Below are 15,277 nucleotides of genomic sequence, written 5' to 3' on the forward strand. Positions count from 1 at the left end.
TTGGTAGGCGCTTGAAATTCCAGTGGCTTGCTTCGGCAACATCGTATCGCAGCTTCACTAGTTCGGAAAATCAACTTTACTCGCGGCTATTACAGGGTTGAAACTTGTACAACTTGGAACTTGGGCGAGTTATCGAAATTTTGAAAGCGATTTTGTTTAAACTGTTTTGAGTTAGTGGAAGTTCCTTAAATGGGGACTCGCCTTTTTAACTTGATGGTCCACTTTTGTTAATGATCCGTAAATATTAGTTTTAGAAATATTTAAAACAGGAACAGTAGACGTAGGTAGGTAGACTAAACTAATTTCCTTGGGGTTTGAAAGCTGTGACTAGGTTCAGCCACTTACTCAATTTACTATTGTTTTTTTTTTTAATTGTGACTTGAGAATTTAGAGAGTAATATCTAACGTATGCACAACATGAACTTGACGCCGAGATGTCCGGGACATCCCGGGGAGAAAAAGGGGGAGGAGGGGTTACCAGGTCTTTCGCTCTCAAGAGCAGTATTTGTCAAAGTGTCTGTCATGTATTGAAATATATATAATTTGGGTCAGTCTGTATGTCAAGAGATGTTTAAGGACGGGGGAGCGAGATGCGTCGTGATAGGGAGGGGGGGGGGGGGGGGAGCGGCCAAGACGCTATCACCAGCGTAGGAAGCTTTAAAAGCTAACGCATTTATTACCGAAGCTAGCCGTCGATTGTCATTACTGCGCGGGAGAGGGTTAATCGAGTCTAGGAGGACACTGGTTCGATTCCAGCTCGGAACACTTGGAGGACCTTGATCACTTAATTTCTTTGTACAAGAATGTCATATATTTCAAGTTTTATAGTAAGTATAGTAGTAGTAGTTTGACGACCGGTCTGGCTCAGTCGGTAGTGACCCTGCCTGCTTAGCCGCGGCCCTAGGTTCGAATCCCGATAAGGGCATTTATTTGTGTGATGAGCACAGATATTTGTTCCTGAGTCACGGACATTTTCTATGTGTATAAGTATTTATATATTATATATATCGTTGTCCAAGTACCCACAATACAAGCCTTCTTGAGCTTACCGCGGGGCTCAATCAATCTGTAAGAATGTCCTGTAATATTTATTTATTTATTATAGTAGTAGTACAACTACTAAAAATACAAATGAAAATAATTATTTTCCTTGGAAATATTTTTTTTTAGCATCCACAAATGTGTTCAACTTTAGCGGTCAGCGAGTTCTTAACTTCGCCTAGTGTTTGAAATTACCCCGGTGCCCATTCGTTACGCGAACGGCGACATTCATTGGCTCTAAACGTCTTTATGCGCCATATAATGCACATGTGCACTTCATTACTGCACATGTACAATTAGGTTATGCAAGGCTTTACCAGAAATACGGGTTTAATGTATGTATAAAGTCTGACCGGACATATATCGTCACTACTTTGAAAAAAACTTTTATCTTCTTCTGTCAATGAAAAGAAAAATGTAATATGTATGTATGCAATGCATAAAGACTTACTGCGTTTTAACTTTGAGGAGCAGTGTGCGATACGAGATTTTTTCAAAGTAGTGGCGATATGACTGTTCTCAAGAGGGCGCTGTTGTTCTGATGTATGAGGTGACACACAGATGTCATATCCATACTCCATACTAATATTATAAATGGGAAAGTGTACAGTGTGTCTGTTTGTTTGTCCGCCTTTCACGGCAAAACGGAGCGACGAACTGACGTGATTTTTTATGTGGAGATAGTTTAAGGGATGGAGAGTGACATAGGCTACTTTTTGTCACTTTCTAACGTGAGCGAAGCCGCGGGTAAAAGCTAGTATACCATAAATCAAGCAAACGTAGCTATTTATCAAGTCAAATGAACTCAGTAAAATCCACTGAGTTGTCCGTCTTTAATCGCAGCTCAAGTCAACAAAAACATTAAAGGTGCCTTGTTTGCCACCGACGTAGTATAAAAAAAATAGTTTCGAGTAGGCCAATCTATAATGCAATTGAAACAAAATAATCTGGATAACATTAAGTCATAAGTCGTATATAGAATACAGTCCCGTAAGTTCGATAAACTTTAGAATCGCATCAGTGCATCTCTATCGCACTTACAAATATATAGTGCGAAAAGGACGGCGTGATGTAATATAAAAATATCGTTTATCACGCGACCATGCTTGCCTGCCTGATACGTAAATCTTATATCCATTATAAAATAATGTGTTTATCCATTAGCCCATATCAATCCAAAGCGGTTTAAAACATTTAAAAAAAATTAAAAATTGAAAGAGTTGAAACTCTCTTCAATATTAAAGTCGGTTAAAAAACAATTAGCAACATCAGTTAAATTACCCGGGTCAGGTACCTAGCCAATGCCACAATTGCTTACGCTTTGTAGTCGTATCGTAGCTGGGCGTTTTCCAAATTAAATACCGAATATCGAATTTCACCAGATCTGGACGTGTTTGGGCTCATTCTTCTCAAAATCACGAGCTGATTCGATATGTGTACCTAATTTTCCATACAAAATTAGAGTTTCAAATACGTCACGCTCATATATTCCCATTACGAATTGAACGGAATAAACGTAAACAAACTGCTATCACTGTCAAAGTAACACGTGCAGCTCAAGTCAGGGGTTCTCAAAGTAAGGGCAGAGAGAAAATCAAATTACTTTTAACCAGTTATTAACGATCACTCTATTACATACTTAAAATCGTGAAGCGATCGAACACAATGACTGTTATATTATGTTATGATCCAATGCAAGTCAATATAAAAATTGGTCCAAAATAGACGAAGTCCTGTCATATCAGATACTTACAAAACCAATAATTTAATGTATAACCACCTTATTACCACCATCGCATTTGAAGAAGACGGTTTTAATTAGTAATTAAAAATCACTGCCACCTAGTCTCAAAAGTTGCTAAAAAATTATGTTCAGCGGCCCGCTACTTTGTCGCCCAGGTACATTTCCACAGTAATACCAGTGCAATAAACAAACTACCCGACAAAAACGGCTTTTTAATTTCAATAAATATACCAAAACGTTTAGTGTTTCCATTTATTTTCATTACAATATTTGTGTAATGGAATATGTAAAGATTTTTAATAAACCTGTAAAATATCGGCAATTGTAATACCTCGAATGGTGCAAATTTTTTATAGCACCGGCCACACTTTTGTTTACAATAATTCCGGTTAATTAATAATAGGAGTATAGTAAGTTCATAGTGTTCATACTAAAATCATGATGTAAAAGTAAAAAAAATAGGACTCATTTTTTACTGTCGGGATCGAATCAGCTCGTGATTCTGAGAAGAATGAGCCCAAACACGTCCAGATCTGGTGAAATTCGATATTCGGTATTTAATTTGGAAAACGCCGAGCTAGCTCTCCTTATCGCTCTTCTGCGTTCCTCGCTTTCTGCTTAGAGCCAGACTGCGTTTCCGTCGCCACATAGCGTCAACGACTGTGACTTTGGCTAGAGCGGGCATAAATAAAGTTGCACTAGCGGTTTGTGAAATAACTTTTTTAATTTATAGCCGTGTAAGAGTGTTATGAAAAGAACGGTTTAATTTTCAGTGCATTTGGCAGAGCTTTAGGCGGAATAAATGCAGTTTTAGTGAACAATAAAATTGACCTCTTAAAATGCCGTTCGTCTATTGAATTTATAAGTCAGCAGTTCTCAAAAAGTTTTTACAAAAATTAAGGAAAACGTTTAATTTGTGTTTATTATTCCTATTTTGTTACCAAGATTTTTTTGATGAATTGAGATATTAGTAAGTTTTATTTCGTCATTAAGGTTCTCTAGTATCTATATTTTCTTAATTATAACAATTATCCTGTTTATATCTCACGAAAGTCGACTTATATTACTACATGTTGGTAACAAAATATGATCAATTAAAATGTGCTGACGTGGCTATGTATAAACTTTTTGAGAACTGCTCAGGTATGTTTCGCAGCAGAACCAACTGACCCTCAAAGCATATATTAGGATATCCTTCCTATATCTGTGACCTGACCCCTTTTCAAACAAAAATATAATATACAGGAACGTCACTAATATCTGCAAATTATATGCGGAGTGTATTTTCAAAAGGGCTTATTTCTCTACTTCAACAAGGGTTTTCACTTCAAATGTTTGTTATCTAGATGTAGTTGTTATTTCGTTCCGATTTCGTACACGTAAATGCATTAGCATCTTGTGGCATCTTCATTGGTTTTTGTATTAACTGATAACATTATTTTATAAGATAAATTGTACCGTTTGTGCCCTAATAAACATTAAACACTTTATAAAAACAAATTCCCTTAATTTTTTTGTCCACTGATCAATATATCTAATCTTAAAAAGAACATAATTAATTAAACTATAAAAACACTTTACGAAAAAAACGTAACAGTAATATCCAATAATTACAATATTAAAATATAATTATATCCCAGTACAAATCAAAGAACTATTTGGACAAATGAAATGCGGGATCACGCTCGGACATGTCTGATATCGCACGGATTGCCAATTTACATATACACGTGTTATGAACCTGTATTCATACGGGCTAATTAAGATTTATTGAATTGTTACGGTTTTGATATGACATTAAAGAGTGCTTAAGCTAAGTCGGGAGTTTGAATTAAGTAATATTTTATGCCATTTTATAAACTTTTCTTTTTATTTATTTCCTACTCGTATTCCGATTCTGTGACAATATATTGCGAACACTACTCCTAAATGCCATTTTACCATTTTTATTTTATTTTATTTTTTTCATAAGCTTTTTCTTTTAATCAGTTACACACAACTCCACATTCAGTACAATTTTCAAGCCAACCGGTTTTCGACTAACAGCTGTAAGGTGACAATATATCAAGGGTCTGCCTGAAAACCAGCGTTGTAGTTAACATGCTGCAACATTATGCTGAGGCAAGCTCCTATTTAACGCACATGAATATTTTAATTTCACGTGTATATGTATAACTCATTTTCTTAGATGTTTAGTCTAGATTTAAGTTTTCTACATTATCAAATCCTAATGTAACACTTCTTTATTGTTTGTAACATTTTCATGTGATGTTGAATAAAGATTTTCTATGTCTATGTCTAATACCTACTATTGAAGTGTCAGTGTCAATTTCAACTTTTAAATATTTTACTTTAGATATAACCTTTCAAAAATGTGGGTATAAAGATAGCTACATAAAATTCGTTAGCTACATAAAGATCGATCTAATTCGGTATTGCATTTCAAATTGCATGCCATTACCTATTCGTGACGTCTAAAAAATGTATCAAATTAATAACGTAACCACAAAATTAAAATTTTGAAAACCCCCGACCGCGATTTTCATGAAACATGGCTACGAACACTCCCGACTAACTAAGCTTTCAAACAAAAAAAAAACTTAATCTAAATCGGTTCATCCGTTCGGGAGCTACGATTTCACAGACAGACACACACACAGACAGACAGACAGACACATCAAACTTATAACACTCCGTCGTTTTTGCGTAGGGGGGTTAAAAACAGAAGTTCTAACCAAAATTTACGTTTATTTTTAACAAGGATTAGTTTCCAAAAATGTTTTGGTGTAGCAGTTTGTTTTATAAAATCAGCGTGGAAAATACGAACGCGGTTGATTTTTTTACTTTTCTGCTGGTCCGAATTTATTTGCGGTATTTGCAGAGCCCTTCAAGTCCAGTGAGGAAAAGCTTTTCACATTTTACGCACATTTTAGCACTTGTGTTCACAGCAGACATTTTTAAATCCGTGAATTTAAATTATGTCTGCTGTGAACACAAGTGCTTTTAGGTAAAAAAGGCTAAAAATAGCTGAAATAAAAAATAACTTGTCGCTTATTAAATATACTTGCAAAATTTCCAACGTAGACATTCACTGTGTTGAATGTCTAATCCTTTAAATTGAAACTTTAAAAAAATCTACATTTCATTGGGCATTTATTTGTGTGATGAGCACAGATATTTGTTCCTGAGTCATGGATTTTTTCTATGTATATAAGTATTTGCCTATATCGTTGCCTGAGTACCCACAACACAAGCCTTTTAGAGCTTACCGTGGGACTCAGTCAATCTGTGTAAGAATGTCCTATAATATTTAATTATTATTAATTATTTCGCCTTATGTCTAATTTTGAGAAGTTCGACCACGCGATTTATAACGGGGAACAAGGCATTTAATGTGTTAAAAAAACTACCTACGTAGAATCTAAAATAGAAAAAAATATTCGATTAAAAAACGTGCATAATAGGTAAAAAAAAACCTTAAATGGGGTTACAGAGAAAAACCCGAGCGATTAATTATGTGAAGCACTTCCCTCGCTAAACTGGATTAAACTAGCCAATAGAAGTTTGCGTAAAACTAAGATTGACTGTAAAATTATCCCGCAACTCGGTCCCAGGTGAAAACCGGGCTTCGAGTAATTTAACATGGTAAATTGGTGTACAGTCAAGTGCAAAAATAAGTATCGAAAAAGTCGACTCAAAAATATGGTACTACGCTCTTATTACACCGGACTAAGGTGCTATGGGACATATTTTTGAGTAAGATGTGTACACCCATATTTTTACACTTGACTGTACTATTTAGGTTAAACCAAGTTATAGCAAGGCTATTTAGATTACTGACGGTTTGATTTGATGAGCAGCTTTGATCGCTAAAGGCTCATTTTTAACCTCCGACGCAAAAACGACGGGGTGTTATAAGTTTGACGTGTCTTTGTCTGTTTGTCTGTCTGTATGTTTGTCTGTCTGTGTGTGTGTCTGTCTGTGGCACCGTAGCTCCCGAACGGATGAACCAATTTTGATCTTTTTGTTAGAAAGCTGAATTAGTCGGGAGTGTTCTTAGCCATGTTTCATGAAAATCGGTCCACTATGTCGGGGCGTTTTCAAGATTTAAATTTTGTGGTTAGGTTATCAGAACTCTATATGCCTACTTGAAAAATAAATATTTCATTTTCATTTTCATTTTCATTTTATAGTTCGCAAAGTAGCACATTTCTTATCATGGGGCCGATTTTTGAGTCTCACGCGATCGAATTCAGAAAATTGTCACTGAAAATAATAGGAAAGTCACCGTTTTCAATCGGTGTTTTAGTGAAAGTGAGATTCAAAAATCGGCTCCCAGGTCGAAACTTCAAAGGGCCATAATTATGTACTGAAAACGTCGTTCGATACTCATGCAAAAAGGAAATTCGTAACTCATGTCGAACTTCCTCATTTCCGCACATGTATCGTAATGAATGTACTAATTAGGTACACGGCTGTGGCGCGCGAACTCAAATACTTTTTTATTGAGGGTACGGTCCGCCAAGAAAGTGGTTTACCACTTTTCGACTCTATTTGAAACACATAAAATCGAAAAGTGGTAAAGCACTTTTTTGGCTGACTGTACATCCAATCTAGCTGACCGATCAAATGCCGCATTGTTATGTATGAATTTTCTGAGATGAACGTTTCGCTTTTACCGTAATCTGTTAAACAAAGGCCTTTGTTTCTATTATTCACGGCGGCTAGGTCCCGTTTCCACATCACGTGCTAAAGTCTCAGTGTAGTTAAAAAGCAACTATCATGATAGCAATAAGGGTCAAATTTATTAAACAGTTTGCAGTATGCAGGTAACTTTTTTTGAAGATGACAAAACGTGCTATCTCCGAAAGGGCTTTTTATGGATTTGAACCTTATTACTATCATGATAGTTGCTTTTTAACTACACTGAGACTATAGCACGTGCCGTTTAAACGGGAGCTAGCCACCGTGAACAATAGACACAAAGGCCTTTGTTTAACAGATTACGGCTAAAGCGAAAAGTTCATCTCAGAAAATTCATACTAATATGAAAGTCCCATCCAATGCGTTATCGTGTCGTGTAAATCAGCCTAAAGAAAGCACGTTCATAGAAAATGTTTAGTTTGAACATCCCCTAACTTGGAAATGCTTAATTTATTCATTGTCAGCAAATAAAATCTGTTTATTTGCGAAGTTTCTATCTTAGATTTTGAATTTACTAGGGACCCGTGTGGTGACGGGTTAAGAATTTCACCACCGCCTTTCTTCCCGTGGGTGTCGTAGAAGGCGACTGTGGGATATGGGTTAAATTGTGGCGTAGGCGAGAGGCTAGCAACCTGTCACTCCAGTGTAACAGTTTCGTTTTCTTTCATCCCCTTATTTGCCAAGAGTGGCACTGAAACTTGAGTAGTTTCATGTGCTCTGCCTACCCCTTCATTGTATACAGGCGTCATTGTATGTATGTATGTATGTACTAGTGACCCGTTCGCCGCATAAAACCTTCCTCAAGCATCACTCTATTAATATGTGTAAACCGTATGAAAATCCGTGTATTAGATACTTTCCGAGTTCGCGAACAACTAAAAAAACATAGATATATACAGATCAGTCATGAAGAAAACCGACCAAACTTAACTATATTTTTTTTATTACGAATGGGCTTATATACTCTTGAACACAGCCAAAGGACTTGTACTAATGTGTATTCTGTGCCAAAGACGTGGTCTGCGATGGAGTGAGCTCGCCCAGAAGATGCCTGTTCACCCTTGATTTGAAATTATTCTTTTTACTAAAAAGCGCTGGTAGCCTAGCGGTAAGTACCTGCGACTTTCGTTCCGAAGGTCGCTGGTTCGAACCCTGGCTCGCACCAATGAGTTTTTCGGAATTGATGTGCGAAATGTCATTTCATATTTGCCAGCCGCTTTTCGTTGAAGGAAAACATCGTAAGGAAACCGGACTAATTCCAATAAGGTCTAGTTTAGGTACCCTTGGGGTTGGAAGGTCAGATGTCAGATTCGTAAAAAGTAGTGCCTACGCCAAATCTTGGGATTAGTTGTCAAAGCGGACCCCAGGCTCCCGTGGCGAATGCCGGTATAACGCAAGGAGGATGAATGACTAAAAAGCAACTGGAAAACATCAAAATAATATCTTCATGCATACGAGCAGAGATTCTTATTCGCGGGACAGAGTGAAAACTTTTTGCAACAGTTTAATAATAGTGTTCATTAATCCCTGTTCATAATATCAAAAATAAAAAAAGCAATGTAGGTATTTTTTTATGGAACAGTTGTGTATGTATACTCTGTCAAACAAGTCTGTCAGTAAATAAGAACAAAGAAAACTATATACATCCTTTTCTTTAGGGTGCTAGAGAAAATGACACCTATAGTTTTTTGTGTTCTTATTTACTGACAGACTTGTTTGACAGAGTTTATAAGTAATGAATTTATACAATATAAATTAATTATTAAAATAACTTGAAAAAAAAACACACACACAGACACATAAAAAAAATACTCACTTCCCATTTGTTCATCATCTAGCTGTGGTGTTTGCTGTAAAAAATAATTTTAAACTACATTAATTAACTGCACTAAACCACCATTTCAATAAAAAACTTATACTGAAAAAAACATAACTGGCTGAAAATAAAAAAAAACTCCACGCACCATTTTGATTTTGAATTTTAGAACGCGCGACGTTCGAAAACAAATGCCGACGCAGCACGCCCGCCCGTTTGAGTCCGTTATAGAACTGGAGATTTTGGAGAGCGTTCGGGATTTAAAACCTGGCTGACAACGGACCACAATAAACACCTACACGATGCGTTGTACTGGCTTCTGGAAGATGTGAGCTTGTTAGGGGGTCGATATTTTTATTTACACGAATAAAAAATGCTGTGGCGTTTAAAAAAGAGAAAAACTGTACAGAATTTGTGCTGTATTGACTGATAATTTTAATTATTAAACGAATAATGTAGAAATATCACAGAGTTTACGAGATATATTTTTTTGTATGAAGAAAATCAATCATAAATGTGATATGTGATCCTTGCATAACGCGATATGAACTTTCTTATTCGTACTATACCAAATACTAGAGTCATCTACTAAAAAACTTGTGAATGAAACAATATCATAAAAGGCCTATTTTTAATACTCTTATCAAATTAAACACCAATCCCGTATAAAAGCACATAAATAACATTACTACGAAGGCGTGACAGAAGCCCTAATAGGATTATGTGTAATCAGATTGTACCACTTTGTTTCTTTGTGTAGAATGACGGAAATAATTGTATCCCACGGGGATGGCTTTGTAAACTCTGTTGAGGTAATTTCCTCTTTTTTTAACATTTTCTTATTACACCAGGATTTAACGGCTTCGAGGCCTAGCTGGTACTGACCCTGATTACGAAGCAGGAATAATTTTCAGTATTGGATAATATTTAATTAACTATAATACTTGAAAAAAGTCACAAAGAAATTTTTTCTACAAACATAAATTTATTATTGTTGGCTACCAGTACAATTAATGTTAACACACGTTTTATTACATTTTACTGTGAAACTCGATCGATTTTTAAACTAGTATCTTTCATACATGAATGTGGTTTGATTTTTGACATTCAATATTTTAAGACTGCAGATCGTTTTTAATTATTAAAATTTAATAACAACATGTTTAATCTGAATATTATAACCATGTTGTTGGACTGTACCAATCTTCTCATTTCAAGGTAGTAGGTATTTTGAATACTACCTTACCACTTAAAATATTAAACAAACTGAATAAATTTAATATTTCGCCAATGTCGTCAACTATTGATGTTTCTAAAACTAATTATGAAACTCTCATATTTACATAATAATTCATTAAATACCTTTTCCACGCGAGTCCCCAAATCAACCCTTAATGACAAAAGCGAAATTTAAACCAAATCATGGTAGAACATTTATAATTAATATTAATAAAAGGCCGGGCCGGCAAGAGTGCCATTAAGGGCCTGATGGATTAATTTCCCTAGACGCTAACGTGCTGTGGACAAACAATATTTTGGGATATAATTTTGCTGGATCCTGAGGGATTTGGAAATTATTATTTAAGCCTTGCGGACAATTTGAATTGACATGATTTGTACGAATGTAAATTAACCTAAATCCCTATTGCGTTATCTAAAATTGAATTTGATATTAAGTATTTTCTAAATTCATTCTTTTCTAGACAGAATTCAATAATTCTTTGCGGATTTTTACTTTACATTTTTTCTTTACTGGACTACTTTTACTTTACAGAGTTAAACCTGAAATAAAAATAAATAAATAAAATAAAAATAGTTTATTTGCCATAAAAGATGTGTGTGTGTTACCTTTGACTAGGCTAGGCCTGTCTTGTGGAGTGTTCAGACATTTCCATTTATATTATTACCTAAGTAACAATATTGCAAAAAAACGTCTATTTTGTTATTGTAAAAAGAGCGTACTCTTATTTTAAAAAACTAGCAACGCAGTTGGTATGCCCTTAAGGACGAAATACCATCAAAATGTTACCTCTCTATCACTGTAAATTGTTACGTCATTACACATCTTCCAGCAGTTCATTTGTTCCTTTGCTTCTTATACAAGATATATATTTTTATCTTAATAAAAGAAGGAAGGTGTTGAGTGTTCACGTAAGAATCAAACAATACACTAGACATATTGATCGGGATACAGTCCCCTATTATCACGGAGCTGTAATTTTGTTTTCCCCTCACTAGCTCGGAAACACGTGTTTTGTCCTTTAATACCAGCGGGTAAAAACGCATTTTATCCACTAGTGCGTAAAGTAATTTGACCTTGAATAAAGTCAAAACTGCTTTAAAATTGATAAAAGTAGGTGAATCTAGTAATAAAGATGATTTACCACCTGCGGAACTACTGGAAGCAGTGATAAACGCATTTTTTGCGTTGTAGTTTCCTCGTTATAGTGAGGGGAAAAGTTTTGTGTTACACTCGGGTGCAAATGTATTTTACTTCTCGTGTGTTAAAAAACTCGCAAGTTCAGGATTCTATTCTCGAACCACTCGCTTCGCTCGTGGTTCAACTATAGAATCCTTTCACTTGCTCGTTTTTCAATTCCACACTCGGCGTTAAAATACAACTTTGCCCCCTTGTATAACAAATAACTATTAAACACCTCCTTGTACATAGGGCCTAATCGATTAAACTAATTCTTATGCATGTAACTATAGATTAATATAAGAAGATCATACCATCCCATACATAAAATGGGACCGCCTAAGAACGCGCATACACTACACCATACATAGATGGCGCCACAAAAAAAATGTCTTGTCTTGTAGCTTTCGATTATACTTGTAGATGGCGTTAAGTGTCACTTTTGACATAGATTTATGGCTGGAAAGTGACACGCTAATCTGCAAGTAAGGTCAGTGTGGCGAAGACCGTCTACTGAATAACTTTTGTATTTATATATCTATCACTTCTTACACCTCCGAAGGTATACCAGTTTTTCATCCTTAATCCATTGGTCTTCAATAGATATCGCTAGGACGAACACTAGTTAACAAAAAACTTGATTCGTGTTTCAAACTCGACCATCGAGGTTACGATAAAAATTTAAATAAAATAGAACCAGTTTAATATTTGTGCATTATGTACCTATGTAACGTGTTAATTTAATAATCGTTCTTCCTGTCCAGTACAATTAATGCTCTTAAAGCGCGTTCAATTTATTGTTTAATGTCTGAAATAAATGTAACTTCGAAATTGTGCCTAGTCGGAAAGACGCTATAAGAGTAAGGCACCTTTTTTAGTCTTTATGGGAAATAAGTGTTGTAGGTTAATTTTAATTCTAAGTTTCGGCTTTGCTTTTGTCTGCACCTGAAAAAAGAAGGTTATCAACCTCATTTACGGGACATATGACGGTCTTGCCTTATAAATAGAAAAATGCTGATATGTTGAAAATATCAACGTTATTTGTTTTAATATCTAACAAATTACTCCCTGTTATTACAGAATATAACAATGAACATGATTTTGATACTTATTTCCATATGAAATTATGCGACAATGAGCACTAGACGGTCTTTCCGTAATACTCAGCGCGTGGGAAAGGTCAACCCGCCGAGCCTTAAAAAAAGTGATTTTAATCACATAAGTTTACTTTAATTCACCAAAGTATTATAAAAGCTGTGTAGAATATAAAATTTGCTAGCCCATAGGACTATGCGGATCACTCCAGACTACTTTAATAGTCTAGTTTTATCCACTCAAACTTTATTTTTAATAAAGTATGCTGGTCTTGCCCGCACTAACCTTAATCGATGGCAACAAGGCATTTTTTTTGTGGCGCCATCTATGTGGGGTGTAGTGTATGCGCGTTCTCAGGCGGTCGCATTTTAATGTATGGGATAATTCTCTTTATTTACATGAACATATTTACATAATTATATAAGAAACTAAGACTAAACTTAAAAGCTAGCTAATGTCTTAAATAGGCCCTTGAGGCATTGTACCAACGACATTTCCTCGCTGTATCGCAATGCTGATACGTTGTGCGAGGAAGTCGCCAGCTCTTCGGTCACCAGTTACCTCAACCATATGTATGGGATGGTATGATCTTCTTAAATAATCTATGATGTAACTGAATCGAAATACAAGGAGATGACCTAAAATCTAAAAGTTAATCACGGTCTCCCGGTCAATGTAAAGAATCATACAAGATTCTACTACTCCGAGCTTCTGTTGACGTATACCATTACGAATTGGACAAAACTCATTAGCAGGCAAACAATTCAACTTCCGGGTTCGCTCAATTATTCAGATCCATTCCAAATTTATTTACTTAGAAAATGTTTGAGAACAATGCTGATTTCCGTTGGGCAAAGTTTTGTAATACAGTAGAACCCGCTTAAAACGATTCTGAGGGGACCCAGCCAAAAAAGCGTATTATACGGGAAATCGTATTAAACGTGAATAAATTGTGATTTTTAGTCGTAAACTTTTAATATGGTTATTTTTACTTGGAGCGATAATGTTTTTCTTCTTATTTTTGACATCACTAAACCAAAGATGGGACAAAGAATTCAGAAACTCAACACCGCAGCAGTGATAATGAGCGAAGTGTATGTAGGTAGGTACTAACTATCGCACTACCCGCTGAGTTAGGACGACAAATTACAAATTTATCTTTACGGGTGGCGGTGTCGCCAGAATCGCGTAATTAGTACAGTACAATTAGTTCCGATTGTTGTCACCCGCATAAATAAAGTTGTAAAGTAATGCAAGGTGGGTGGTTTTAGATGGTGTATTAAGCGGGGACGCGAGTCGTATTAACCGTGAAAAAATGTCTGAAAACAAGTGTCAAATTGTGGGGACCGGCGTAAAATGGCGTAATATGCGGGAAATCGTATTAAACGTGATCGTTTTAACCGGGTTCTACTGTAGCATACTTGGACCACCATCCATCCTCCTTGCATTATCCCGGCATTTGCCACGGCTCATGGGAGCCTGGGGTCCGCTTTGACAACTAATCCCAAGATTTGGCGTAGGCACTAGTTTTACGAAAGCGACTGCCATCTGACCTTCCAGCCCGAAGGGTAACCTTATCGGAATTAGTCCGGTTTTCTCGCGATGTTTTCCTTCACCGAAAAGCGACTGGCAAATATCAAATGACATTTCACACATAAGTTCCGAAAAACTCATTGGTGCAAGCCGGGGTTCGAACCCGCGACCTCCGGAACTAAAGGCGCACGCACTTACCGCTAGGCTACCAGCGCTTTGACTTATGATAATAATATCTCTAACAGAGGATTTTTTGAGAGACGGACAAGATGTAAATCTTTTTCCATTACTCAAGATAATTATGCTTCTATAATCAAGAATTTTCTATGTGGTTGGCCGGTCGATTTTTTTCCAGATGGCGTTTATTAAAATGGCGCTTACCTTATCAATCCATAGAAGTGCGTATTTTTTTTACCAGTGATCTATATTAATTTTATTGGCAACTATTTAAGTCAAATCTAAAATACAAGTACAAACGTCATATGAGAACTAAATTGGAGACATGGGCAGGCTATGGTAGGCGTTATAGACGTTAAACTTTCGTGAGACATATTCAAATATTTAATGAATCTACGGTTGTAGGTACTCACATTATTATATCGCTACTGCTGCGAAATTTTTTGGGCCGATATTGGAGGCCCCTCTTCAGGCATATAGGAGTTCACGCGTCGGATTAAATATGGTAGGCATCTATGCAAACCTTTGACAGTTACCAATCCCATTGTTTTATGTTTCCTGGCAGAGACTTATACGAGACCTGCCCTGTAAACATATTATTAATAGTTAAAATATTGCTTATATATTGTATTGTGGTTAAATTTGATGGCGTCTAAAAACAGTTATTTTGTATTCACTCTATCTTCTATTGTATTTTCTACTATTGATATGTAAGTTCATCTTCACGTTTATTTTTCAAAACTTTTCA

General features: G+C 35.9%; 2 protein-coding genes across 2 annotated transcripts in view; one reads left to right on the top strand and one right to left on the bottom strand.

Annotated features, from left to right (window-relative positions):
* Positions 1-9,570, bottom strand: part of LOC125230255 (troponin C-like) — a 50,208-nt gene extending 40,638 nt beyond the window's left edge. The window contains exons 1-2 of the mRNA XM_048135361.1: positions 9,454-9,570; positions 9,306-9,339 (exon numbers count right to left, since the gene is read on the bottom strand). Coding sequence (XP_047991318.1) covers positions 9,306-9,339; positions 9,454-9,456 — 37 coding nt within the window. The 5' untranslated portion in view covers positions 9,457-9,570. The remainder of the gene's footprint in view (positions 1-9,305; positions 9,340-9,453) is intronic.
* LOC125230253 (calmodulin-like) overlaps positions 1-15,277 on the top strand; it is a 129,123-nt gene that overhangs the window by 72,523 nt on the left and 41,323 nt on the right. The gene's annotated exons all lie outside the window — the stretch shown is intronic.

Source organism: Leguminivora glycinivorella, chromosome 10, assembly GCF_023078275.1.
Source record: "Leguminivora glycinivorella isolate SPB_JAAS2020 chromosome 10, LegGlyc_1.1, whole genome shotgun sequence".
NCBI classification, from domain to species: Eukaryota; Metazoa; Arthropoda; class Insecta; order Lepidoptera; family Tortricidae; genus Leguminivora; species Leguminivora glycinivorella.